This window comes from Ptychodera flava, chromosome 7 (assembly GCF_041260155.1).
Source record: "Ptychodera flava strain L36383 chromosome 7, AS_Pfla_20210202, whole genome shotgun sequence".
Lineage (NCBI taxonomy): Eukaryota > Metazoa > Hemichordata > Enteropneusta > Ptychoderidae > Ptychodera > Ptychodera flava.
The window spans coordinates 32,833,609-32,859,350 of NC_091934.1; the positions used below are offsets into that span (position 1 = coordinate 32,833,609).

The 25,742-nt window shown below is 39.7% G+C and overlaps 2 protein-coding genes across 4 annotated transcripts; one reads left to right on the plus strand and one right to left on the minus strand.

Annotated features, from left to right (window-relative positions):
- Positions 1–26: 26 nt before the first annotated feature.
- LOC139137318 (polyhomeotic-like protein 2) lies at positions 27–25,289 on the minus strand. Of its 3 annotated transcripts, none has more exons than XM_070705349.1 (7): positions 25,177–25,289; positions 9,143–9,506; positions 7,716–7,842; positions 6,113–7,335; positions 4,903–5,002; positions 3,731–4,005; positions 27–3,117 (listed from the first exon to the last, which is right to left on the minus strand). In XM_070705349.1, exons 2-7 carry the CDS (start codon positions 9,440–9,442, stop codon positions 2,788–2,790), a joined length of 2,355 nt encoding a protein of 784 aa, XP_070561450.1. In that variant the 5' UTR covers positions 9,443–9,506; positions 25,177–25,289; the 3' UTR covers positions 27–2,787. The 3 variants fall into 3 exon arrangements, with proteins under 3 accessions (XP_070561450.1, XP_070561448.1, XP_070561449.1); XM_070705347.1 differs by having other exon boundaries at positions 8,993–9,506; positions 25,177–25,286; XM_070705348.1 differs by having other exon boundaries at positions 9,086–9,506; positions 25,177–25,276.
- On the plus strand, positions 13,907–14,902 carry LOC139136454 (zinc finger protein 862-like). The gene has a single exon (XM_070704178.1). It carries the CDS (start codon positions 13,907–13,909, stop codon positions 14,900–14,902), a length of 996 nt encoding a protein of 331 aa, XP_070560279.1.
- Positions 25,290–25,742: the final 453 nt, after the last annotated feature.

Here is a 25,742-nt window from a genome sequence, read left to right on the forward strand (position 1 = left end):
GAGGAAACACCACAGTGACAAAGATGCTTATTTTATTGTTACCCTAAAAAATATAGGCAACATTTATTTTCACAGAATTCTGCTGAGAGTATAGGTACAAAATAAACATACAAATATGACCTTATGAAGCTTTAGTTGTGCTGCACACCAAGAAAAAACTTTTTTTTCAATGAAAAACATCATATCATTGATCAGCAATGAAGTGAACAGAGTTGTTGTAGTTACGGTACTATCAGTTGTCCACTGTTGGTTTGATACTTCTGAAAAGGCAAGTACAGTTTGCTGTTTGGTACAGCTTGAATCAAGCAGTCGTCAAGCAGTTAATAATCTCGACAGAAAGAAGGGGTTCAACAAATTTTGAATCACTTTGTTGTAAAAATAGACTCCGCAAGAAAGAAATGTCTCTTGATACATTGCTTGTGGTTCAATGCATGAAATGAGCTGTCGCTTTCAAATAAATTCTCCATTATAATGGCTCTTTCAATTTGGTTGTGCACAAAATACTATTTTCAATGCCTGGATGCAAGCTGATCTTGTATAATGCATTTGAAGAAGTGACAATAGGTTAAAAGTGCACTTTTTATATACTCTACTGTATGGATTATATTCAAGTAGTGGTGTAAACATCTGCTGACATCTTTCTCCAAGTCATAACTGCCCCTACATCTGAATTTAGTTTCACTTTGATAGCCCCGGCATCTGAATAGGGCTTTTTTTTAACCAGCTGAGAAGTTGATCACAGTTCTGCTCACCAATTGCGCTTGACAAAAACTGGTGTCTCTAAGTAACTGCACAGCAAAAGTGATAAAACTACTGTATTGTACTACAAACTAGAGCCACCATCATGAAAACAGACATACATTTGAACATATATAATAAAACATACATGATAAAACTGATAGAACTGCCCTTTTCAAAAGACAAGAAACTTCAGCACCAATATAAATCACATTATATATATTTCAGTGCAAAATATTTGGTACAAAATGAGTGCACAGGAGTTAGGGCATGAGAGATGGGGAAAGACAATGAAAGAGTAATATTATGTATTTCTTCATCTAATCTAATTACAAGGTACAATACTTCTAATTCATCTTGGGTAGATATTAAATGCAACCCCCTATATTTCATTAAATTATTAAAAAAATATCCACCTTGCCTTGATCATAAATGGTTTTGCCTCCCGGTGAAATTTGCTGTGAGTGAATTTTTTTCAAAGTTATCTTCTGTAAGTTTTCTGAGTTTTTTTACGAGTTTTGAAAAGGATATTCATGTTCACGGAAAGATAACAAACTTGTTTCAATTTAATTTGAAACTCAGTATAGTTAGACTTCACCAATCGCTAAAATCCACTTGGCTGTTTGTTATTGTGATGCACCTCAATAGACTGTCAAGTGCAAATATTTCAATTTTCTAAGAATTCTAGAAAAAAAAGAACTGTGTTATTACAGAAATGATGAAATAATGGCTTTGGTGTCTTAATACTGTCAAGCTTCCATACTGACTCTTTTACTTTCAAAACAATGAATAATTGAACAGTGTGTATTTCTATTTCACATTCTCTCAGTTACTATGGATACATTTTCCATGACAACCAGGTACTACACTACAGTAATACCTTATGCATATACTGGGTGATATTTCTGTAACACATTATAATAACCATGACTACGCAAATTTTTTTAGATTTTGAATACAAGGAGGATCATCGATGGAGACTTCATTGATGACAGACTTCAATGTTTATCATCTGTACTCTCAAACCAATTGGTCTACTTTTAGTAGGTTTCCATCAAAGTTGTCTACAAAAAGAGTATATCACGTTTCATTTCCATTTTTCTCTGTGATACAAGTGACGGATTAGCGTTCTACATAGAATCTGAGTCAGGTCAAAGGTCAATCTCTAACAAATCAAGCAGAGTGAAAACATAAGAGGGATTACATTTCAGAAAATACTGGTATCTGAACCTCATCACCATCTAAACTGTTGCAGGAAACATACAGACACTTTGATAACGTGATATTGTACTCTCAGATTTGAATGGAAGCTTTTATTTGAAGACAGATTGCATAAAACTTGACACTTGATGCCAGAGAGTACCCATCAATCTGACTGTTGAGAAGAATGCGTACTGAAATTAACCATAAACAGAACTATGAATTGACCGATGGCAACTACACTGAAAACTATCCCATGCTGGATAAAATGCTCAGCAGAAGCTATGTCCACAAACACGCATGAGACAGTCGACTAACTAAACAGAGGAATTGCCGGGGAGAGGCAGGGTGGCCTTGTGTGGCAAAGCAGGGTAATCGTCAACTACAAGTTTACGGAAATCAGCATAAATTGAATTAATATTAATCATAGATAACCAGGCTGTGGATAAATCGGAATGCAAGTAAACTGAAGGACATTATTGAAAAGTGGCAGACTCTCAAAATAAATGCAGGATACAAGTCTGGTGATGTAGGACAAACTCTATGAGACGAACGTTTACTGATACATGTCACTAGCTACCTACAGTAGACTGAATTTTACTGATTCAAAAAATATATAAAAAGTGATGGATCAAACTACTCCATACCCTGCTCACCCCTAATTCCCTGTAAACAGGTCTACATTCACCATTGAAAACAATGGGTTTGGGCCAAACCATTGGGGTGAAAGGTTTAATGTGGGAGGAGAGGATGACTGTCTGAAAGCCAATACTGGTACACACCTCTTCAAGAGAACCCTGTTCTAATTATAAATTTAAATATCACATTTAAAATAATCTTGTTTAAAATTTATTCTTTTAAGGCATTGATTTTTGCACAGATTTTTAATGCTGGTCCAAGTTTCATGTTCATAGCACTCATTAAGTGGTCTTCCTTCAATAGAAGTAACGCCTGGCCGTCAATCTCTTGTGACTGGAACTCGTTGGCATAGTCGCTGCATCCCGGCAGTGAACGGATGAAATCCGCAACTTCCTCCACTGACCAGCGCTTGGGATCTGTCACGATGACCGGATCCACATCCATGTCTAGGTCATACTCGTCATAATTTGGCGGAGTTTCGGGTGAAGGCGAGCTGTCTGTCTGTGGGCTGCTTGGGCTCTCTTCTTCCAGTTGACGCAACTACGTAAAAATACAAAGAGCTGATAAGTAAATAATATTTTTCACAAAATATCTGCTTTGCTCAAGAAAAATGTAACTAAATATGCATTTTTGTCATGCAAATGATGACATCACATCTCTTTCCCTTATCTAGTAATGTGACCAATAATCTGCTATTTTAACAAAAGACAAACTTCCCTGTGTGGAATTCAACAATGATGTCCTCCAAATGTGAAATCACATACAGACAATATTTTAAAAAGCATAAGCCGTACATTTTGATTTACTTCATACAACTAGGGCTATGCAATGCTTCAATCATTAAACCCCTGTCACCACCATATTTTGGCTCAGTCCCATTGTAATCCAAGGCAAAGTTGGACCTCTACACTGGGAAGTGGGGGTGAAAGGGCTGCAGGAATTCAGTCACCTGTTTTTAAAATAGCAATTAGCACCACAGATAAAAACTGTACCACTATAACCTTTTACTAGCTACAGAAATTGCTGACAAGTCTTGTTTCACCATATATTCACTGTAAATTTGCAATAACCCTGTCACTATTCTGATCGCCATATTGTATGCTAAATTACCACTGTAAATGTCAAAGGTCATGTCTGTCAAAGGTCAACCTACCCTTTCCTCATGGATGTTAAACGCCAATCTTCCGTGTTTCCCCCGCATGCCCTTTGTCTTGAAGTTCATGGCCATTTTCTTGCTCATCTTGAACTTGGTGTACTTGTTAGGTTTGGAAGGTTTGAAAAGACCCAGCCTCTTGGAGCAGCCCACGTTGTAGCGCTTGGCACACGCCATGGAGCAAAATCTCTTGGAGCGTTTGAACTTCTGGGAGATATCCATCTTGCCACAGAACTCACACTTCAGCAATTCCTGGCTGTGGTGACTTGCTTCACCTTTGGGCAAATACAAGATAATTTCTATGAAAACAATTAAGGCAGTATGTGCCTCTTAAGTGAAAGACTGACACTTTTGCTCAAACTTTCTTCAATGAAACTTTCACCCATTCTCTTACCAAATCAAGAATAATCATCAGGGGGTCACTGTGCAAAATTTGGTATAAGAGAGACAAATTAACCATTACAGATTTTCTGATATTTGAAATATAAAATGGATGCCATCCATATGTTAACTCCGTTGGGGAGAATTTTTTGATTTTTGAAAAACTGAGACGGTGAAAAGTTTTCTTACACCAAAAGCTTTGAAGTTAACCCCCACAAATGGTGGATCAGAAAAGAAATGTACAATTTGAAAGCCTGAATATCTGTCTCCGAGATGTGTTTTACCATAAATCATTGTTCTACCATATTTGAACTTGAAGAGTTGTGCATACTGATGACAGTTGACATTACAAATTTATAATTACTTATTATCTCTAGTAACCTTATTCATCCCATTTTATATCTTGGAATTCACAGGGATGATTGATAACAGTATCACCAGAGAATATTTTGACAGTAAAATGGCATTCAGAAATCCAGGATATATTTCACAAAGTTCTTAACAAACTCGACCAATGAAGAATTCACTCATAAACCTTTTTTAATTTGATACCAATTTTTGTCTTCCCATATTACTACACCATTATCACCACACGATGAGTTACATTACTGATACTGTATATTTCACTCCAAAGCAGAATTTGTCTCTTTTGTTCCAGACAATCTCATCTTTTACCCATAATCATCTCAAATGTTCCCCAACAATTCAACTATACTCCCCTGCAGTAAATTCCATCTGGCTCCTTACCATCCCACTTTGTTCCATCTAATTGTGTTCTAAAACCAACTTACCTTGTTGTTCCCTGGGTGCAACTTTGTCACTCTCTTGATCCGATGACGCTGATAATACTGACTTCTTAGTAAGGGCATCAGCCAAGGACGATTTGCTAACCTGTTGGAGAGGAGAAATTACAAACAAGTGAAAGGTCATGCAATAGACATTTCAGAAAACAAAGACAGTGAAATTTTTACTTACTCAAAGAGCTTTAACATGAGTCCCCGCCATGTGATAGAAAAGAAAAGAGTTGAAAAAATCTGAGAGTCTGAATGTCTGTCCCCAAGGTGCATTCTACCTTAAGAATAACCTCAAACTCAAATTTTACAACTGAAGAGGAGACCTGAAAACCACTTCACTATTAATCTGTAAACATTTAACTGTTTCAACGGGATCCGCATTCACTATGGGCTACACTTTGAGGCCTTTTAACTATTTTCCATTTGAACAGATTAAAGGGCTTAGAAACCTTAATCACACTGATACAGTGTTGGTATGAGTAAATCAAGATTTAACCAGACAACAAAAAATATTCATTTCATTAATTTCACAAGTCGGTTAAAAACTCGTTTCTAAAGTGTTTCAAGTTGTTCAATATATTTTGAGTGAATGTACATTTATAAAAGGTACCATCCATTTAACATCAGGAATAAACTCAATTTTATAAATTTCATCCTAACACAGTAACTTAATAAAATTTCACTGAACCCCTTTTTGTCAAGTCAGTGGAAATTCCATGATTTTCAAGTGCCAAGAAGCTGACATTCAGGTTCTATTATACAGCCATGTCGGTGCCATTAAGTGAAGTCTGGTACCACAGGCCACAATTATAAAGGATTCAAGGACGCCCAAACTCCAATCTTAGCACTGGTACACTCCATTCTTGTATATGACATGCCAGGAAGGTGATATCAGGTGTCGGTTAAAGGGAGGGGTTGTCGGAACTGTGCCTGTATGACTTTTTTGTTTATAAAAAATGTATTTCATGCATGATATCCAGATGCATCATGGAAATATAGCTGGAACATTTTAATTTTACCGTGTATATGATGACAAACATGTTTTAACTTTCATCAATTGCTAGCATACCTTGGATACTGTGTTTGTATTGGTTGGTATATATGACCTTTGAAAGCAGTTTCCACAGCCTCTCCCTTTAAATACCAGATTTGACTGACTTGGCAGGACAGTGGGTTTTAGGCCAAGCAGGAAAAGAGTTGCACTTACTGGGAACGGTTCTTTTGCCTCTTCTATAACAAAGCCTTCAATGATGTGAGTTAGGATTTGTGGTCTGACGATAGCTTTCTGTGGTTCTTTTTGTTTCTCTCCCTCATCCGGATGCTGCTCCTTGTCATTCCCATCTTCATTTTCCTTGCCTTTTCCACTGTTGCTGTTCCCATTATTTTGATAGCTCTGGCCATGGTTGCCGTTGGCGGTTCCTTCCGTGTTGTTCTTTGGTTGGTCTGAATTGACGCTGGTTGTTGACTGGTTGCTGCTCGGCTCGTCGGCTTTGGCAGTGTTGTGGGCGTGTTGTTGTTGTGTCTGCTGCTGCTGTAGCTGTAGCTGCTGCTGGTTTTGCGTCGACGTAGGCGTGGGGGTGACAGTCTGAAGCAGCAGTGGGGGCGCTTGAGGCTGCGGATGTACTTTGGTTGGTTCTGGTTTCTTGTGCTGCTTGCCTGTGTTGCCATGTGGCTGCCGGTTTGGATATTTCAGATCGGATGCTCTTTCCACCTTGATGAACTTGGCTGGGTTTGGAATAGTTAGCTGTGTTGCCGTTGGAAGATGCTTCACAGGCTGCACGTGTGTTCTCTTTTCACCACGACTGTTATGGTGATGCCCGAGGCTTTGTGCGGTCACTACGATTTGTTGTTGTGGTTTGCTGGGACCGTGTGGACTGTTGGGCAAGTGACGGACACTGGTCTGTGGTGGCACCATGACAGTTGCAATGTTCTGCCTGGGAAACGTGGTTGCGACGATCGTGCCGCTTTGCATATGCGTCTGAGCTGTGATGGCTGGTTGTCTTTGTGGACGTACAAAGATCGGCGTCTGAGTGGTTATAATGACGTGCTGCTTAGGGTCAGCTTGCGGCGACACCGCCGGACCACGAATTCCATGCCGGGGTATCATAGGCTTGGGGACTTTGCCATGCCCACCCGCCAAAGGATTAGTACCAATCACAATGTTCTTGCCTGGAAATTTGCCGGCTGGTCCGCCAGGAGCTATATTGGGAACGGACGTCACTGTTGGCTGGAGTGCGTTGACAGTGGCGGTCAATGCAGTGAGACTGCCTAGGTTTGCAACTGTGGATGGACTACTGGAGCTGACCTGGTTGGAGCTGGCTACACTGAGAATGGGTCCCGCAGCACTACACACCTGCTGTAGCATGGCAATACTGGGCTGAGTACCTGGCTGGTTGGCAGTTGGAGATCTCAGAGGCGGTGAGGCCATACCTGTAATACACACAGCAAGTGTTAGAGTATCTACAAATATTTACTATAATTATTATAACTACAACTTATGGCCCGCATGTGCGAGACGTATGAGCCATATGCTGGCATACGTCGAAAAGTTTTGTGCATGCACAAAACTTTTCGATGACCTTGGCGTACTACGACGTATACCAGCATAATTCAGCATGCTCGTAACTTACACAAAACTTACCCATAACGTATTTGACATGAGCCAAGCATATTTGCCAAAGTTTTCATACACTGGCATACACTGGCTAAATCGTCAAGATGTGACAGGGTCATTACAGAGAAAGCCAACTGCACTTGGCGTGGGGACCTGACAATGCGTCAGGCAGAGTAAAAACCGTTACCATACTTACCCTGTATTTGTTGTGGTACTGCTATGGTGGCATGTGGCAGACTTTGCAACAAGACCTGCTGATGGGCATACATTGGTAGCGGTGTGGAGACACTGTATGGAGCCTGGGATGCAGATCTCTGGATGACCTATGAAGAAAGACAAGATTACAAAATGAGTGTACATGCAGAGACCATCAAACAGCTTTATTCTGATTAAATCTTAGAGATCCAGCTCAAAAAGCAAACAAAGAAAACAACCAACTGTGAAGAAATATTTTGATATGTACTATTACAGCAAATCACCTATCTCATAGTAGTGTTTGTGGAACATTTCAAATTTAAGGGAAGTTGACAGTTTTTTGAATTTAAGAGTAATTAAACTCGGTTGAGTTTCTTGAATTTATTTACCACAAAATCACTGTAATTACTGCAAGCTTTTACAGCACGTACTGTATGGGCTGATCTTATGTGCTTTGCAAGCCTCACACTGCTGAACGGAGAACTAACTCTCTCATCTGCAGTTTACAGTAAAAGTTTTAAAGGCAACTACACGACCAAACCTGCCATTTGTGCTCAAAACCACATCAGGAAGTGAGTTGTGTTCATACAAAATTGAGAAAATGGTATGAATGATAAGACTTTTATCAATGAAATTGTGCGATTAAAATTGGGAGTATCATTGAAACAACGATTGTTTTGCAGTTTCCAGGGAACAGGTATATCTATGAGGGATATCAACAGTAATTTTTGCTGTGCCTTCATACAATTAGTTCAGTACAATGAAAACGTTGGCAAAATGCAAGCGAAATCCTAGTGACTATTTCTTGCTAATTAACCTTTCAGATATTGGAGAGGATAGTATTTTAGTAAAACGCAACAGGTTTGTGTTTGGTCAGATGGCTGCCTTGAAAGATCTGAGGCTTGTTACATCAAACGCTGAACTTAAAAGTGGATGATGAAAGAGCTGTAACTCTTTGGTGCCTGCACCAATCAGTTTAGAGGCCTTGCCATAGGTTCCCAGCTACTTTTATAATGCCATATCCTGATTGCTCATTGTACACTGCATATGCACTTTGTTACACTTTTCTATTGGATGTCAATAGCCATGTGACTTTCTGATGGTGATCTGATTGGTTGTGATGTGAGAGCAATATAAAGTGACGAGCACATGATATGAACATGATCACATGATGATATTCCATGAATGAGCACATGATAAGAAGATATGGTCACATGATAAGCATGTGGACTGTGAATGGTTGGCAAGACTGTAAACTAAATTTCAGCACAGTTTTACCTGTACTTGTCTCTCAGGACAGAGTTGTACAGGTATATGAGGTCTAACAGTGGAAGTCACCACACCAGCCGCAACTGAAGCAGCACTACTCACAGCCAGATGAGGTCTGACAACCGTCGGCGAAGCAACAGTTGGTCCCGGAACACTTACAGTCAGGTGAGGGCGCACCACAGTCGTGGTCCCCGTCGAGCCGGCGGTACTTAAATGGGGCCTCACTACAGTGGCAGTGCCCGTTGAACCATGGGAAACTAGTCTAGGTCTCACGAGAGTGGCTGTCCCACTTGATCCGGTACTTGTGTTGGGTTTCACGATCACAGCACCGCCAGAGCCGGGAGAAGTTGCCGGGTTTTGTCCCACCACAGCAGCTGTTCGGGTAGGACTTACGGCTGGCGACGTCTTCCCAGAACTTGCCCCAGGTGATGAAGATGGAGAGAGTTTGTGGTCACCCATGGTCTCCCCCGTCAGAAAATGGATCCTTCTACACTTCAGATTTCACTGGTCTAAACTAAATTTGCTGAGGAAATAGCAGATATTGTTTGAAAATTAGATGAGGAAAGTCAGAAAGTCTTTCAGCATTGCAAATCTGGCCAAGGTGAAATTGCTCCCAATATTGCAGGTCATAAAATTTCTGAGGACAAGCGTTATTTGCAGCAACTTATTTCCTGTACAAATCTAATCTTTACCATGATGATGTGGCCTCCGATGGAAAAAAAAATTCAATTGTTGGAAGGCTTGGTAAGATGAATACAACTGTTAAAATCTTCAGTCACTACTTGAAATTTCCAATTCACAAGCAACAATCACATTTTCTCTTCTTGTCAAATTCAGTAAGCAGATTTCATGAGGGCTGTAAAATCAATTACTTAAATCAGAAGTGGATGCTAACAATTCTGAAATCCAGTTATCATAGTCACTGACAGCAGTAACGAGAGTTGATGCGATCAATATCAAATCCTGCCGAGTGTTTGCTTTCATGGTTGCAAATGCCATCATGTCTTTCTCCTCCTTAGAGCTGTCCTCAGGAGTACAGTCAAACCTGTCATAGTGGTCACTCTCACAGAGCGGTCACCGCCTTTATAGTGGTCACCTTGTGGCAGTCTTGTAATATTAATTTCCATGCTAGAGGTACTGAACAGAACAGCCACTTCTCTTATGTAGTCAGTGGCCATACATGTATGTGATTGCTGACATACCTCTGTCAACAAATTCTTGAACTGAAAGCAAAAAATGCTTCTATTTTGATCAATTTTTATAGCTTCATCAAATCCACTCAGAAATTAAATGCATGATTTTCAGAAATTTATGATATTGGATTTTATTATCACTGTTATCTGTTTTCCTGTATTCACCACTAAGCACACCACCTCTGCTGAAAGTAATTCCACACCTACCATTTCTAGAAAGGCCATCTCCATACTGTGGTCACTTCCACTAGTCCCTTGTGTGACCACTATACACAGGTTTGACTGTATTTCAACTTACAATTTAACCCTTTTCCTGCCAAGTCCATATTTCACCACCAGGTCAAGATGGTTAAAATTAATGAAACACAACGTATTCCATATGATGTATTTGAAGGCTGTTGAAAACATAATACTGTAAAGTTGATTTTTTGGGGACAAAAGATGCTATAACATACCAAGCCAAGTGGGTGAAAATACGTCATGTTTTGGCTCAATACCGCTTTTTACTGACTTGGCTGATGGGGAAGTGATACAGTTATTACTGTCTGGCAGGAAAAGGGATATTTGATTGCGATCCATGATACATATATCAGAACTTTACCTTCATAAAGATCATAGATATCAACAATGTTGTGTAGCAGAAAATAAGATACAGCATATTTAGTGTACATAGAGAAAAAGGTATCAAGTTATTGTAAAAGTACTTTATAGCTATGACAAGTCCTTCACTTGTTTTCTGTGCATGAGAACATTCGATTTCTGTGTCCAATTAAATTTTCTTTCCCTGCTTCAGACAGCTTCAGAAATTTCAGATCCACCAATGAAGGAAATAACCACCTGACTCCCTGCCTGAGGCCACTCAGTTTTTGCCTATAGGCAGGTGAAATTCCCCGCCTGACGTGAGATAATTGCTGAAATTTGGTTTGCTAAGAGATCAGAGACAAGGCATACTGTGTCTGCAGCGTGTCAGTCATAATTATCACGGCACATACTAATTTGCTCAGGCACGTAACTTTTCAAAGTCAATTGTCCGGATATATGATTTTTTTATTTTCCATGATTTTGCACTAAATGAACTGTGTCCCAGCATTAAATTCAATCTTGAATATACATATAGCCAACCATTCACTGTGATAGGAAACTGTCCTTCAGGAAAGTGAATTTCTAACTTACATAATTTGGTTTCAGCAATAATTGACAGACAGGAAAAGGCTCTTTAATAATCCCTGCTATAACAAAGGCACATCACAGGGACATTTAGATAATCGCATTGTACGAATCGTGTAAAGTAGAGATGTTATTCCTGAAAATCAAACATTTGGTAAATTCAAGTTGATTGATGATTCAATCTGTCAATATTTGTATTTACAATGCTACAAATGTAATATTGATCTGGGATTTGACTGTCCTTGCATTTCCTCATCTCATGCTACTCAGACCAAGTTTACTTTATACATGCCTAGAATCACAAAATTTTCAGCTTTTGCTCATACAAGATACTTTGCTGAAGGAGACGATTTTTTAAAGGGGAAGTTCACCAAGGATGATTTTTACATATGTGCTAGCTTTGTGGTCACTTACCCCGGAAAAGCTATTTTCGCCGTTTATATCTTGCACGATTTTTACAAAAACCGATAGATATAGTACAGGAAGTTGCCCATGTAATTGAATCATGGGAAAAAGCGCCAAGCTTGGAGCTTGCATAATGTGATATGGAAGGCACCATTTTCCCATGGGTATGGCATTGTCCACTCACCCATGCTTAAACCAGCCTGTGCGTATTTACATAACTTTTGTTTATACTGAGTATCCTTGCATAAATGGTGAATCACTTATAATAAAACTGTCCACTGTCAGATTTTGTGTTGCTGTTTACTACTGTGTTACTGTGAGTGGACAATGTTGAGGCCATACCCATCCAAAGATGGTCCCTTCCATATCACATGATGCAAGCTCCAAGCTTGGGGCTTTTTTCCATGATTCAAATTACATGGGCAACTTCCTGTACTATTTTTATCATTTTCGTAGAAAATCGGGCGAGTTATAAATGGTGAAAATAGCTTTTCTGGGGTAAATGACCACAGAGCTACCATATATGTAAAAATCATCCTTGGTGAACTTCCCCTTTAAGGTAATATGCACCTCGAAAGTGAAAGACTTAAACTTTTGCTCATATTTTCCTCAGTGAAACTTTGAACCATTCTCTACCAAAGCAAGAATAAAATCAGGGGTCACCGTGCAAACTTTGGTACTAGAGAGACAAATATCTTGCGATTTCTCGATATTTGAAATTCAAATGGCCGCCATCCCTGTGTAAACTCTATGGGAAAAATAAAATTTTCGATTTTCAAAAAACTAAGACGGTGAAAACTTTTCTTTCGCCAAGAGCTTCAAAATGAGCCCCACAAGTGGTAGGTCAGAAGAAAATTTAAAAAAATTTGAAGGCCCGAATTTCTGTCCCCGAGGTGCGTTCTACCTTAAATGAACAGGGTTTAAAATTTCCGCTGGTCCGAGGTCACGGTCTAGCGAAAATCTACATCGGTCTAGTAACTAAAATTTTTCACTAGACCGCGGTCCAGTGCAAGAATACTTTGTTACTACCTTTCCCTGCACTCTATTTCGGTCGTAAACTGCAATCCGATACAAAATTTGTCATAAACTCAGCCATTAGTGAGACTCCTGCTTGCTCTGTACGTGTATATGCGTAGCACTATACAACATAGCCACGAAATGTTTACATCATCTTCCTGCACAGTGACGTGTCTGATTAGGAGATCTCTCATTACACGAGATCTCATGCATACCGATAACCACTAATAGGGGGGTGCCCCTAATTAGGTCATTCCTAGACAATTGAAAGTAAATCAAGTATATGAGTCACCTCGTGTTCAGGATCACACACGTGTTGTTGGATTGATTATGCAACGAACTCTTGATTCAATTTGGGGATCAAACTCAGCCCATCCACCAACAAAGCGGGCCTGTGTAGAGCATGTTGAGCAACCTGATGGTCCTGAAGTGACATTTAGCCAACCTCCTACTAATACAGGAGAAGCTCAAGTGATTTCACCCACATCAAGTTCGTCTGTTGTGAGTGTTGACATTCACAGTGGTAGTGCTGGTGTCGAGGCCATCGAAGCAGACAGTCATACCGAAACTTCTGCAACTTTACCAGCTGGTGATACTTTGTCAAAGGATCAAAAGTATGACAAGTTCAAGCGTAAACGACGTTTTGTGCCTACCTGGACCCAACAATGGCCTTGGGTCAGCTATGACGGAGAAAAAATGTTCTGCTCCTACTGTCGGAAATTCCCTAGTATTGCCGATAAAAGTAGTGCCCTTTTTAAAGGGACAGCGAACTTTAAAGTGGACCCTCTGAAGTCACATGAGAAAACTGTCGAACATGCTACTTGCACTCGCCGGTATTTCCGAGATGTTGGGTTAAAGAACATGACAGATAAGTCATATCAATCAAAATTTCAACCAAATGTATCAGCTACTCCTTAGGGAAGGCAGTTATGAAACTGAATGATGGACAAAGAGACAGAATGAGAAAACTTTTCTGTACTGCCTATGCCGTGGCAAACCTTTCTCGGACTTCATGCTTATGTGTCAACTTCAACAAGTAAATGGTTTGCAACTTGGCGAAAACTATCAGAACATACCGAGCCTTCAGGTGTTTTTGGCATCTATCTACGAAAGTCTCAAAAGTGGTATACGCTCAGAGATAATGAATGTTAATTTTGTCAGTATATTGGGTGATGGTTCGACTGATGTAGCGGTTATCGAGCAGGAAGTTGTATTTCTGAGATACGTCAGTCCTGTTGACGGTATGCCCGTATGCAGAGAAATAGACATTGTGTCGCTTGAAACTGCCAATGCTCAAGGTATTATGAATGCCATAGAAGCAGGACTTTCACAGGTTGATTTAAGCCTTGATATGTTACGACCAGATAATGATGAAGTCAAACCAAGTTTGATAATGGCCAATTTCGATGGAGCATCAGTCAATTTTGGTGAAAAAAATGGAGTGGTGAAACGAATGAAGGACATCTTCCCAACACTAATATCTCTGCAGTGTATTGCACACAAGTTGGAGCTTGCAGCACTGGATGCTAATAAAGTAACACTGAGCGGCCTCAGCAGTTTTGAGGAGACTTTCAAGGGAATATTTTCATTCTACCACTATTCTCCAAAGAGGAGAAGAGAATTGCAGGCAATATCTGACATGCTAGAGCAAAACCTGTGTCATCTAAGTGGAGTAAGGCAGGTACGATGGCTGTCCAGCAAAGAAAGAGCTGTGAAGGCTGTTAGCCATAACTATCAAGCTATAGTAACTCACCTTGAAAACACAGCTACTGATGCCAAGGCAACTGCTGATGCTGGAAGCAAAGCTAAAGGATATCACAAAGCTATCACTGCCATCAAATTTGTCAGACTTCTCCACTTCATGCTGGATTACCTACCTTTGCTAGCACAATTATCCAGGGCATTTCAGGAGGAGAAATTACTCATTATGGAAATTCCAGATGCACTGGAACAGACATTGCTGGCCCTAAATGCTTTAAAGTTGTATCCAGGAAAGAATACTCGTGAGTTCCTTGACAAATTTGACATACAGAAGATGTTTGCAGAGGTCAAACTGCACAGTAGCCAGGAAGGAATGCTGATGACTTGGCAACAAATTTTACTGATTGCATTGTCGACAGCACAATTACTTACCTGAAATCAAGATTCAGTGTGTTACAGGAGAAACCCCTTTCACTCCTGATGATCTTCAACTTCCAGAAGTGGCCTGTAGATCATCAGCAATTGGCTGCTTATGGCGTTTCTGAACTGATTGAACTACTTGAGACTTACCTGTATCCACATTTCTCAGAAGATGAGAGAAATGAAATTGTGAGCCAATGGCCAGCTCTGAAAGTGTATTGTAAAGTGTGGCACACTGCAAAACCAGTTGATGTGTACAGTATGTTGCTACAAACAAAACCAACATCTCTAAATGCAATGATAAAACTCATTGAATTTGTTATGGCTGTATCCCCTAGCACAGCCAGCTGTGAGAGAGCTTTCTCTAAACAAAATGTCATCAAAACACAACTTCGATCTGTCATGACTCAGGAATCTTTGCGTCACCAATTAATGATAATGACAGAAGGCCCTGAACTGAAAGACTTTGATCCTGACGGAAGTATTGCCCATTGGCTTGACAGTAGTTTGCATAGTAGACATATTCAAGGACATAAATTGAAAGTAAAGCCAAATGATGATGATGCTGATATTGATGATGTTTTCTTCAACCATCTGTCAGCCAAGTAGACATTCACTTGTAGGCTGATGGTACGTAAATGTAGCCATTCTTGACCACCCGTGTGGTTTTCTAATAAATAAACTCCCTTACATTAAGAAAGTACATGTACGTGTAAGCAGTAAAATCATTGACCTACAAATACGAATAAAATTATGTGTGTGTACAAGAATCATATGCGAACTGAAACCTATGCAGGACTAGTGAATTTTTATGCAGGACTAGTAGATTATATTTTTCACTAGTCCTGGTCTAGCAGACTTTGCCTGGAAATTTTAACCCCTAATGAAGAATAAAAATATGGAGTCACCTAGCAAAATTTAGGAAGGGAGGAAGACACCACTTAAAATTGACTGATATTTGAAATTCAAAATGGCTCCTTTACCCTTATTCAACTCTACATGTCTGCTGAAATATCCATTTTCATTATTTTTATGAAAACAAGACAATGAGAATTCAATTATTCTTCAGGTCTAATTAACATTGACTCAACCTAAGAACACGCCAGAAAGGTATTATAAAGATCTTATTATTGTCCCAGGCACAATTTCACAGGTGCATACTACTTCAATGGAACCACTGTGTGAGTTATGATAACCTCTTTACTCTCAATTCCCTATAAACATGTCCGTTATCGACATAACGATAAGTTCCTGCAAAACCACTGTGATAAAATGGTTGAGTGGCCTACATCTGACTACTCATGATATTTTCAATCCTGTACGGATCAGACATATACAGTTCTAAATTCTACTGTTCCAGCATAGATACAAAGTCTATATGATCCCCAGTCACATTAACCCTTTCACCACTATGGTTTGCCCCACTGGTCCATTGTTATCAATGGCGATTTCGGACCTGTTTGACTGGGAATTGGGGTGAATAGGTTAAATCCAAGCCCTATAGTTAAAAAGTCAATCCAGAGAAAGTTAGGTCACAAGTGAATTCACAGAAACTGCTGATTTTAAATATAAATGAATGAATTCAGTGATTTGAGATGCAAGACCACGATGCATCATGTTTTGCCCTTCAACCATTGGGATGTAATTTAACTTACAAGAGAGAAACTGCTGGTGGACCATCAGATCTCTGAAATTGAAGGGTGGTATATGTAAGAAGGAAGATATGCAATTTTGCTTGCCTACAACAATTTGGTTACTTCATGTAAGTGCAGGGAGAGCATGTACACTTGTCTTTCAGAGTACCCTGCCTTTTACACTTTGTAGAATTGTGAATATTTGGTTTTACAACTCTGGTTTGATTTTAAATTGTTTTCAAATTTTTATATAACATATTTTGTTTCCCATTTTAACCACCCTAGGACATAACGAGAGAATTAACTTTAGAATAATAGACAAGGTTGAAAGCCTATTCATGTAACTTTGAAGAGTTCACCCATGGATGCTTTTTATCAAAGAAAAATTGCTTCAGGCAAGGTTATTCCTTAACAAGACTTCTAGCCGAACTAGAGCAGTGAACTGTTGGTATTAAGCTTGTTAAGAGCAGTTCATCAAGACACATGCAGGATTAAAGTCAAGAAAGGAACAAACCCAAAAAAATCATCGTTGATGACACAGTCCCCACTTGTTAATGGGTACTTTGATTACAGGTCCTCAGAGAGGATAGAGTCCTCTTCGTTAGGTCTGTGATAAAAATACTTTTAAATAAATTCGCTTGATACATGTCTGAGTTGTAGTTCAAGACATGAAAAAATCGTAATAAAATTGCCACCCGGCGGCCATATTGGATCGTATCACAAAACAAATCAATGTGCATATGTATGACATAGGTCAATGTCCTTGTAACAACTTTGATTAAAATTGGTTGAGATATGCCTGAGTTATGGCTTTGTACATGAAAAAATCATAACAAAATGGCCGCACAGCAGCTATATTGGATTGTATCACAAAACAAATTAAGGTGCATATGTATGACATTGGTCAATCTCCTTGTAACAACTTTGAATAAATTTGCTTGATACATGTATGAGTTATGGTTCTGGACATGAAAAAACGTAATAAAATGGCCACACGGCGGTCATATTGGATCGTATCACAAGACAAATCAATGTGCATGTGCATGACATATGTCAATGTCCTTGTACCAAGTTTGAATAAAATCGGTTGAGATATGCCAAAAAGTTATGGCTCTGTACATGAAAAAATCGTAAAAAAATGGCCGCACGGCGGCCATATTGGATTGTGTCACAAAACAGATTGATGTGCATAGCTATGACATTTGTCAATGTCCTTGTACCAACTTTGAATAAAATCTGTTGAGATATGCCAAAAAGTTATGGCTCTGTGAGGTATTTCGAGGTATCAAAAACGGAGGAGTGAGGACAAAGTGCGGGACACGCAAACTGTAATTTTTGGCACTCTGAGGGACGTCCCGCACTGTGTAAAATATGGGACTCTGAGGGAACGTCCCGCAGAGAGTTAAAAACTAGACTCTGAGGGACCGGGGGGGCGCCCACTACGATGTGCATTGGTCCATTACGCACTGACACGTTACTTTTCAGTTTGCAATGGATCGCCAACAGCGTCGTCGACATTTTGAATCCTGCCAACAGAACTCGAAAAGAAAGATGCAGCTACGCCAGGAAATCGCTTCTAACGTTTATTTCGTTTTTAGCAAAGAAGAAAACTTTCTATGTAGCCCATTCTTCATGATGTTTTGTCTGATGTGGCGCTTGGATTGCCACCACTGTCATGGTGAGAAATGGTATAATATCACAAGCAGATCGTGCCTCGAAGTTTATCGAAATGCTTTTACGTAAAATCTGTCTGGAGACGTAATTTCTCGTGTGAACAGATTATGACATAGCAACCACAGTCCTAGCCTTGCGTACAGGTCTGTGTGTTCCCGGCGTTATACGGCCTCTCACATGTAGTAGGCCGTATAACGCCGGGAACAGAGTAGAGTAGATCGAAACGCAAACGGGTGTTATTATAGGAAAGGCAGTGAATTATTTTAAATCTGAATAAAATGCTGTTTCTGGTTGTATAAGTCTGTCGATCGAAATATATATTTTGTTCCCAGTTGATTAATCATGGGGATGGCAGTCTCGATCTCCCCTTTATGGTTCGATATTTACTGACTCGTTCCTTCTCATTTTTGTCAATCGATGAAAGCATTTTCGTCTTCCATTGCATATTTCAATCTTACTTTGACCGATGTTATATCCTGACCTATAGTGTCATTAGTGTTGACCAACGTACAAAGACGTGGCCCATGCGCCCGGTTGACGAGATATTTTGCAAAACTGTGAAGAAATATTTGAACACGTACGGTCATACTGTATGCATGGGGGCCCGGGAGACATCGATGTCAGTCTTTCCGGACTGTTTACATGTAGCTTAGGGGATATCATAGGAGATGAATCAGTTTGTTGAATAAAATATAACTTTTCGGACATATTTTATGTCAATTTTGTCAATGTTAGACTTTTGATTCGATTGAGAAACCAGAATCACCTACAGAGATGTCTGTATTAAACACGGACGCACAATTCGGAATAGTTTGTTGTGCTACGTCGGTCTCAGTCTTTAAGTGTCTCTCCCATAAATTTTCGAATCTATAGGCCTACACTTGTCGTTTCGATTCACAGGTAGCGGTACACCGATGACCAGATATTGTATGTTCTTAAAACTAGTATATAAAGCAATTTTACGACACTCTTTGTCATCGTGTCTCCCCGTGAACGTCCTTGAACCTATGGACGTGACCATTGTTTTTCTGCTCCCATTATAGTGTAAACACCTTCTCGTTCCCAGCAGAGTACTGTACATCATTGTACACTGTGTGTAAGCCCTAATATGTAGAAGCACAGAGTAACATAGACAGAGTAGCAACACTTGCATGCCTTTTGTTCCATGGTCGTCTCGGTAGACTATTGGCTTTTCATATTAAAATGAGCTCCAAAGGTGTTAAACTTTTTGGAGGCTTTGTTGTGGTTGATGATTACACGAGATTATGCGAAAAATACGACGAGATGGCATCGTACTGCCAGTCGCGTAGCAACCATAGTTACTTGTGAGCTCTCAGGCCAGAAACACTGCTTCACGCCAATCAAAACATAACATGGCAGCAGTTTCATAAACATGTCCTTCCTTGACGCACGTGTAAAAGAGGGTACGACTGACCGTAAACCATTGAGTAAAACCAGACAGTATCGATAAAATTCTTTCAAATTTGGTTCAAACACACTCATTATATATTCATAAAAATATGAGAGGAATTTTTAAAACGGTAAAACTCGTTTTCCTGAAGCTCAAAACACTCCCGTTTTCGCCAGCACGTCAATTCTGCTCAGCACCACACGACAACAACAACACAAACTTTGCCGAACATACTTTCGCTTAACAATTGGCGAAAATCCGAAAACTACCGAAGGATTCATGGTCGGCACTCTTCGGAAAAGAGAGGCGAGAGCAACCTGAGGCGAGGCGAACATGGATGGGTTACGTAACCGCTTCACGCCTTAAACAATACCCGTTGCCACTCTATCTATCTTTCTCTATGGTAGAACTGCTTGCTAATCAAAGGTAGGCTATATGTACAATCTGTTTACCAGTGTTGCCTCCATTCATCATGGAAATAAATGCCTTGGGACAAATTGAGAGAATAATATATTGATTTTAACACTAGTTCTAGTTTATTGACTCCTGTCTGTGTTGTTTTAAAATTTTCACAATTTACAGAAGTCAAAAAGTCCCCTTTTGATAGTGCCTATGCCATTGAGATATTGCAACAGAAATCCTGAAATATGATTTCTTGGGTCAGAAAAGGGAATTGTTCAATTATGGAAAGGTATTTAGTAAAGAATAAAGGGTCGTTACAGTTGCTAAAATTGCGAGAAAAACGGCATGTTTTTCCAGTACTTTTACAGTTCTGTGCTTTCCGTCCCTGTTACTCAAATAGAATAGTCATATTCACAAGCGCTATCGTTTTAAATCACGTCCAGGATGTGCTGTTGATTTTCATTCTTTCGTGCAATTTCATTCGTTTGAAGCAATTATCCTTTCATTTGACTGCTCTGTGGGACTCTTCTGGATATGTGTTTTGGATAAAAAGAACTCTACAGTGAAAGACATAAACTTCGACGGTGAGAGGTATACAATATCGGTTCAAAGTGAGATTACAAGTTATTTTAGAAGTTCTCAAAACCAGTAAAAATAATTCTGCGCGCCACTTATTGATAGTGTCTTCTTGTGAACGTCTTTGAATCCGTGACCGCGACCATTGTTTTTGAAGTGTTCGACGGTCGATGATCGGTAGATTAATGAAGACACATGTTACTGAACTATCGTGTGATTGTTAGCATGGTTAGGTAATAGACGGTGTTGTAGAGGCGATACGGCGAAAATCCACGGCCCAAGGGAGCATGAGACGTACATCGCATGCTTTCTTACAACGAACGAGCCGTCGTTTCCATAGCTACTACGTGAAATCCGGCCTCACCGATGTCCCGGGCCAATGTCCCTGTCCTGATTCGGAGAACAACTTTCAAGCTGGGTGTTGAGGTTCAGATGTCCGATTTTTTTCATATTCAAAAGGCTTATTGATTTACAGAGAACGCCTGTCTTGTTTTTAGCTTTAACTTAGCACATGATGGCAATTGGAAATTCAAAGCCAAATAGCCAGTGGGAAAAAATTCGACGACTCGCTCTCACCAGCGGTCGCAATGAAAAAAAAAATCGAAGTCTCTGAAGTCGGTATCATTGCTCCGCCATGTTTTTTGTGGTTGTACGGCCAGTTTAAAGTCAAAGACTTTCTTCACGGTAAAATTCATATAATATTACCATACCGCGAAGTTCCCTGTGCATTTCAATATGTCTATTTGGAAGCAAAAGCATCACGGACATTCGATCGATGGTGATGAACTTTCTCCAGGCCATAACATGTCACCAGTTACGAACTTTACCGGTTTTCGATACGAAAGATGCAATATATTATCAGCGTTGTTCACGTTGTGTTTTGAGTCTGATATCGAATATAACAGGAAAAAAATAACGATTAGAGTGACGACAGAGACCATGCCCGATACGGGAATTCAGACTGATATATACTTATATAAATGTCGACAATATAAAACCTTGAAAAATGCCAGAGAGAGAGAGAGAGAGAGAGAGAGAGAGAGAGAGAGAGAGAGAGAGAGAGAGAGAGAGAGAGGTTTACGCTGTCGCGAACTGATTATACAATTTCTGATATGACTTCGGTATAGACGATACACAGACATCGAAAATGTACACCTACTTTCCAGAAATTCGACAAATCTTATAATAAGAGTAGAACAAATCCAAAGTGTTGGTTGAAGTACATCTTCAGATGTTGGTTTTCTAAAGTTAGAGAATACTTACAGAAATATGGTTGTCATAGTCTTCTCTTAAAAACTATTATCTTCAACACCACGTTTCTTATGATCGGTGATGTCATTTTTTATTATTTTTACAAACTTTCAATGCATCAAACGCCATTAGACTATCTCATCTGCCTGTCAGGGAGTTACAATATATTTCCAAGGGCTGGCACGCGATGTCAACTTACACGTCGTACGTCGAGCGGCCGGTGCAGTGTCACAGATCGCTCCGTCTGTAATCGCGGCCACTTCTGATTTGACATCCACGTGCGTTTGAGGGTTTTTTGTTACCTAATTTGTCGACCTCACAAAATTTCAAGGTCCATGCTTTGAAGCAGTCTCAACATGGCAAACATGTCTCGCGTAAATTTCATCCTCGTCGTTCCAATTAATTCAAGACTGCCCATAGCATACAGCCCCAACATGGGGAACACGCAACTCTCTTCACCTACACGCCTTTCGATAAATTTTCAAGTATTACATGCAGTTTCAGCGACCTGCAGCGCAATGTTTAGTAAGCCCGATCTCCATGGCCCGATCGTGATTTTGTGCTATACCAATGCACATCGTTGGGGGCCCCCGTCCCTCAGAGTCCAGTTTTTAACTCTCTGCGGGACGTTCCCTCAGAGTCCAATATTTTACACAGTGCGGGACGTCCCTCAGAGTGCCATAAATTGCAGTTTGCGTGTCCCGCACTATGTCCCTCACTCCTCCGTTTTTGATACCTCGAAATACCTGGCTCTGTACATGAAAAAATCGTAACAAAATGGCCACACAGCGACCATATTGGATCGTTTCACAAAACAAATCAATGTGCATGTGCATGACATATGTCAATGTCCTTGTACCAAGTTTGAATAAAATCGGTTGAGATATGCCAAAAAGTTATGGCTCTGTACATGAAAAAATCGTAAAAAAATGGCCCCACGGCGGCCATATTGGATTGTGTCACAAAACAGATTGATTTGCATAGCTATGACATTTGTCAATGTCCTTGTACAAACTTTGAATAAAATCTGTTGAGATAGGCCAAAAAGTTATGGCTCTGTACATAAAAAAATAGTAACAAAATGGCCACACAGCGACCATATTGGATCGTTTCACAAAACAAATTGACGTTCATATGTATGACATAGGTCAATGTCCTTGTACCAAGTTTGAATAAAATCGGTTGAGATATGTCTGAGTTATGGCTCTGTACATGAAAAAAATCGTAAAAAATGGCCGTCTGGCAGCCATATTGGATCGTACCACAAAACAAATCGACGTGCATCTGTATGACATATGACGTTATCCTTGTACCAAGTTTGAATGAAATCGCTCCTGGCATCTCTGAGATATCTGCGTGAACGGACGGACGGACGCACACACGGACGCACGCACTGACGCACATACGCACACACGGACATGACCAAACCTATAAGTCCCCCCGGTCGGTGTCCGTGGGACTAATGAGAAAATATGGAGTATCCCATTTCCTGTCAGATTATATCACTTTTCCATGTGTCAAGTCAGCAAAGGGATATTGAAACAAGACCAAACTGTATTTTCACCCACTCTGCTTTCACCTACTGTGTTAACAGCTTCAGTCTGTGAAAATCCTGTTTACAGTACAAATACTGTACATCAATGTTTTCAGGGGCCTTCAATCGTTCAATTTCTTGTAAAAATGCAAAATATGAGACCTGTTATGCTTCACTAGTTTAAACAAACATGACCTGATAGTGAAGGATGAACTTGGCAGGATAAGGGACGCTGGAAATGTGACCTGTGACAGGAAGAGATGAAATTGTACACCTACATGGACAGGTGTTCAAATCCTTGGCACTATACCAAGACAAGAAGGTGATTCTCTTGTGTGGTGATTTATGACAGATTGAGAGATTGTGAACATAGAACACAGATATTTTGCATCACGCAATGAGGAAGTGAGTACAATGTAGTGATCTTCTGAATAACTGGTACTATTTCACTATCTCAAATTAAACTGATTGGGATACCATACCACAGAGGGTCATTTCTTTGTTACCATCCACGCCAGCAGGAGAGAGGATAAAAATTAGTAATCACCGTAAGATTGTCATAGCCTGTGTGTGATATATTTCATTATTATTTTGTCACAATAAAAAACAGTGCAATCAACATTTTAATAATACATTAGTGAATCTATCCATACAGGAATCAGGGCATAGCATTGAAACAGGTGTTGTATTAACTTCTTGACAAAAAAATAAGAAAAACAGACCAAACATTTACAGTGTCGAGAAAATTTAATCATCATTTGGACAAAATAAAGGACAGTCATTCCTACGAATTCACAATATTTCATTATGATTTGGACAATTGATAATACAGTCATTCAAAAAATAATACACAAAACAATATTTGAGACCTGTCAATTTAGTGATTTCTGAAGAGGTGAATTTTCACCAAAAAAATCCACAAAAATACAAATATGTAAACTTTATGTGAATGGGATTTTTTGCTGTTAATTGGCCATAATAGCTGAAATGTTGACGGTAAAAGTAGGTCAAAGCATGGAGGTAGAGCTTGAAACGAGTATGCTCAAGAATTACGCAGAAAGACAGGGTACTACCCTCCATGCTCTGAGCCCTCCTTGGTTCGATTGTTGTTTGGTAGCATGTGTTTTACTGCAATTAAATGTCCATGGGGTCAAATGCCATTTACATGGCATTCAGCGAACAGAGGCAATCGATCGCGAGCCTAAGTTGCTTGGACACGATGTAAATGTCGGACAAAATGCGCAAGAATACACGGTCCATAAGGCAATAGCCAAGAGCTGTGCCATGCCATGCGAAAATTTTACGTGCCATGCCACGCGAAAATTTTACGTGGAGGGGCCTTGTTCGACCAAAACACACGGGCGTACAAATAAAATTTGCATTTCAAATGTGCCGAGTGGGAACACCTTCGAGTAGCTATTGTGAGGATGTGAATGGATCAAATATTCACCCCGCTACGCTACGAGTCTATGTTGACGCCGTGCAGACGGACAAAAACCTTTTGAACAAACACACGGATTGCTAAAAAATTCGCACGCGCAACACCTGAATTCTTAATTACTTAAAAAATCTGCATTTCACAATATTAAGCAATTTTAATAAAGGACTTCAACGAGAGAAATAAGGCATTTTGTGGACAATTTGTCCGCCGACTGTGCGCTCGTCTAGACGACAGCCTGCATTTGACCTCACAACAAGCTGAGCAACATAGCGATAAATATCGCCACTATATTTTGCAGAAATTCTCATTGGATCACGTCGTGTCTCTGAAATGATACCTAGAATGTTACGAGAGGGGGTATTCTTACCTAAAGATCCATCAATACGGTAATATAAGCGTGATAAACTTATCACATTCACACGGATTCACTCGAACAACAGCTGATGGAAATTCAAAATGGCGGGAACAAAGACCTATGTTGACCCCAACGGCGATGACATGTTGGCCGACTGCCCTGTGATTTTCCAAACTCAACATAAGGCGGCGCTCTTCTCAAGAACACCCTTTTCCCATGCCTTTTCCAAATCTGTGACTTGAAGTTCACTAAACAAAATAATACACTAAAAACACCAATAAACAACTGTGTTTCCACCAAGCCATTTTAGTTGGTGTAATTTTGGTACTATAATATGGCAATGAGTTGCATCTCACTGTGAAATAATTTCCGAATTTGATAAGATTAAAAAACCTCGCTGCGCAGCAAATTTGTAATTTTAATGTCAACCTGACAGCAAAACATATTCCTTTCAAAATGCTTTGCTTCACTATAAACTTTGTGATGTTGAACATATGACTATAACTTAAATAAAGCTTTGGAAGTATTTAAGAGATTATTAATACAACAGTTCAGGTGTAAAAAGTTCTTCACAGTCA

Excerpts from the sequence above, each read along its gene's own strand:
- LOC139137318 (XM_070705347.1), bottom strand. The coding sequence starts at position 9,442 with ATGGGTGACCACAAACTCTCTCCATCTTCATCACCTGGGGCAAGTTCT. Across the intron at positions 4,006-4,902 it reads TGCACCCAGGGAACAACAAG|GTGAAGCAAGTCACCACAGC; the intron begins GTAAGTTGGTTT and ends ATTTGCCCAAAG. Across the intron at positions 3,118-3,730 it reads TTAACATCCATGAGGAAAGG|TTGCGTCAACTGGAAGAAGA; the intron begins GTAGGTTGACCT and ends ATTTTTACGTAG.
- LOC139136454 (XM_070704178.1), top strand. The coding sequence starts at position 13,907 with ATGAATGTTAATTTTGTCAGTATATTGGGTGATGGTTCGACTGATGTA.